We start from the raw sequence: 3,202 nt of genomic DNA, 5'->3' as shown, positions 1-3,202 counted from the left end.
GCATGCCTGTTCGGTTTGGTAAGTGAGGACACCTTGGGGGTATTTTCTGGGGGGGGCACTAGAAGCAGAGGTGCTATGGGGGGCTGCGCAGCCCACCCTGGTGCTGAGGGGTGTCCCCAATCACAGGTGATGATGGCATCGGGGATGGCTCCCCCTTCCAATCGGCTGACTGGGACGACAAGAAAGTCCGGCACACCTTCATCCGCAAGGCGAGTCCCGGGGGCTGGGGGCACCCGTTGGGGTGAGGGGCTGGGTGCTGACCCCCCATGTCTCTCGCAGGTCTACGCCATCATCTCCCTACAGCTGTTGGTGACGGTGGGGATCGTCGCCGTTTTCACCTTTGTGTGAGTGGAGGCTCCCTCCTTAGCCTTGCCCTGAAAAAGGGGGAGCCTGGCCCCGTATCCCCTGTGGGGAGGTCCCGAGGGGACAGGAGTTGCTGTGCCCCCTCCCTCACGCTCATCCCTCCCATCCCACAGCTCCCCCGTCCGCTCCTTCGTCCAGAGGAATGTTGCCATCTACTACGCCTCATAGTGAGTAGGGGGTCTGCCGGCCCGTGCCCTCCAGCAGCTGGCACCCCACAACTGCAGCCTCCCAGCCCCAGGGGGCAGTGGGTTCTGCTGGGGGGGTGTCCCTGGGCTAACACCCCCTGTCTCTCTCTGCAGCGCTGTGTTCCTGGTGACCTACCTGGTGCTGGCCTGCTGCCAGGGCCCCCGGTGAGTCACAGGTGGCTGGGACCCCTGCATGGGGGAGTGCGGATATGGGGGGGTGCTCCTGGGCATCAGAGGGGTCTCTGCCTCCTCCTGCCCCTGGCGGGGTGGGGACCAGGGGGGACGTGATACAGCCTCTGTCCCCAACTCACCTCTGTCTCCCTGTTTCATCCCCAGGAGACGCTTCCCATGGAACATCATCCTGCTGACCCTCTTTGTGAGTGGGCTGGGGCTGGTTTGGGGGGGCCTGGTGGTGCTCCCATGGCACCCCAGCTCCCCAGGCGGGCTGGGAGGGATAGGGGCCCACCTTGGCAGGTGCCGCTCACCCTGCTGAGCCCACCTTTCTCTCCTGCAGACGCTGGCCATGGGGCTGATGACGGGGACGATCGCCAGGTATGCCCTGGGGATCACACGGTGACAGGAGCTGGGGTCCCTCCTGTCCCCTGTTGTGCGGCCAGCTCAAATGAGAGGCTGCTGCGAACCAGTGGCCACCCTGGTCCCCTGGGCTTGGGGACAGCGGGGTCTCTGCTGAGGATTGGGGCCGTGGGGGGGGGGTCACCAACACCCCCATAGCAGGGGGATGCTGAAGTGTGGGGTGACTCTGGTGTCCCCTCCATTCACAGCACGTACCGGACCAACGCCGTCCTGATCGCCATGCTCATCACTGCCATTGTGGCCATCATCGTCACCATCTTCTGCTTCCAGACCAAGGCAAGGGGCAGGATGTGCCCTGCCCTGTCCTGGGGGGGGTCAGGCACAGGGAGCAGGGCGATGGGGACACCCCAGGATCTCCTGTGACGGATGTGTGTCTCCCGTCAGGTTGATTTTACATCGTGTCCGGGGCTCTTCTGCGTGCTGGGCATCGTGGTCATGGTGACCGGGATTGTCACTGCCATCGTCCTCTCCTTCAAATATGTGAGTGGGGGGACAGCGGGGCTGCGGGGTGTCACGGGTGCCCCCAGGGCTGGTATGGGCAGGGGGGTTTGGGTGGTCCACCTTTGCCACGAAGCAGAGTGCGGTGCTGGTTATGGCAGAGGCTGCTTGCCCGCAGGGAGAGGGTGTGTCGGCATCAGCAACATCTCCTGGGGAGCCGGGTGCGGGCAGGACCTGCCCTGCCTTGCCTGCTGCCTGCCGGCACCCAGCTCACTCTGCCCGCGTCCCCTTCCCTGCGCAGGTCCCCTGGCTCCACATGCTGTATGCGGCCATTGGCGCCATCGCCTTCACCCTGGTGAGTTGATGGCTGGGGCGAGCAGAGGGTGTCAGGAGGAGGGGAACTGGTCCCCTGGTCACTGCCTGACACTCTCTGCCCCCCCCCCCCAGTTCCTTGCCTATGACACACAACTTGTGCTGGGGAACAGGAAGAACACGCTGAGCCCCGAGGAGTACGTCTATGGTGCCCTCACCATCTACACTGACATCATCTACATCTTCACCTTCATCCTGCAGATTGTGGGTCGGGATTAGCCCCGGGACCCCTCCTGTCCTACGCCCTGTTGCCCCTCACCCTCTTCTCTGGCCTCTGTACAGGATAAGGCCACTTACTGTGACTCCTAACGCTTCGGCATCTCTACCCATAGACTGCTAAGGGCTTCCCTTGATCACCCCCCTCAGCCTCCAAGGCTAGTGCTGGGGGTACCAACTATGGGTGTCTGGGCAGTGCCTGTCCTTGGCACCGCTCGCCGATGCTGTGCCAGCGGTGTCAGGCTGGCAGTGGAGTGCCACGGTCCTGCCTGGGCACGGGGAGCTGGCAGCGGCTGCTGGGACCGTGTTGGCATTTTTTTTGTAGAGTCTGGTTGTTGTCATTCACTCAGTGCCTTAAATGTGGCTCCGGCTGTGCTGGCCCCCCCCCCCCGAGCTGTGGCAGTGCCCAGTGCAGATGGGGGACAGCTGGGACCCCTGTAGCGGGACTCATGGCAGAACTCGTGTCGCAGAGGCCCTGCAGCCACGGATGTGGGCAAAGTTGCACTTGCTAAATAAAACACTTTAATTTTCCAGATAGTCCCAGTCTCATTGGTGTGGCGACTCCCCTGAAAAAACCTGTAGGCAGCCTCTGGGGGGGCTGCGGCCTGGGGCAGCACAAACTCTGCTTCGGGGTGGAGAAAACAAGGTCTAGCTGCTCCAGGCCTGGCCTCCCTCCCCTGCCGGTTCCCCTCTACCCTTGTGGGCAGAACCCTGACCGTGGGGGCAGGCAGAGCCTGGGGCTGAGCGCTGAGGGAGCGACCACACTGAGCTGTTCCACGCACCAGGGATGAGGTTTATTTGTCCCTATCCAGCCCCGTGACCACCCCATGGGCTAGACAGGGAGGACAGGTGCCAGTGCCGTGTGTCCCATGGGGCTGCTGTCCCCATGGCCAGTCCCTTCAGGGTGCCATGGTGCCCGGCTGGGGGAAGCCTGGCTATGCCCCCCTGGCCACCATCTTGTATCGCTCCGTTTCGTACTCACCCTGGTTGGCTTCCATCATCTTTCGACGGATTTTGAGCTGCTCCAGACGATT

At 63.1% G+C, this 3,202-nt stretch overlaps 1 protein-coding gene across 1 annotated transcript in view; it reads left to right on the top strand.

The window, feature by feature from the left end:
• The window catches only part of TMBIM1 (transmembrane BAX inhibitor motif containing 1), a 2,426-nt gene extending 255 nt beyond the window's left edge, over positions 1-2,171 (top strand). The window contains exons 2-11 of the mRNA XM_010179713.1: positions 127-209; positions 280-344; positions 477-530; positions 663-713; positions 885-924; positions 1,063-1,100; positions 1,331-1,418; positions 1,527-1,622; positions 1,882-1,935; positions 2,028-2,171. Coding sequence (XP_010178015.1) covers positions 127-209; positions 280-344; positions 477-530; positions 663-713; positions 885-924; positions 1,063-1,100; positions 1,331-1,418; positions 1,527-1,622; positions 1,882-1,935; positions 2,028-2,171 — 713 coding nt within the window. The remainder of the gene's footprint in view (positions 1-126; positions 210-279; positions 345-476; positions 531-662; positions 714-884; positions 925-1,062; positions 1,101-1,330; positions 1,419-1,526; positions 1,623-1,881; positions 1,936-2,027) is intronic.
• Positions 2,172-3,202: the final 1,031 nt, after the last annotated feature.

This window comes from Mesitornis unicolor, unplaced genomic scaffold, assembly GCF_000695765.1.
Source record: "Mesitornis unicolor isolate BGI_N332 unplaced genomic scaffold, ASM69576v1 scaffold26482, whole genome shotgun sequence".
Classification (NCBI taxonomy): Eukaryota; Metazoa; Chordata; class Aves; order Mesitornithiformes; family Mesitornithidae; genus Mesitornis; species Mesitornis unicolor.
The sequence above is the reverse complement of the archived record's forward strand: the minus strand, read 5'-3'. Positions and strand labels throughout refer to the sequence as shown.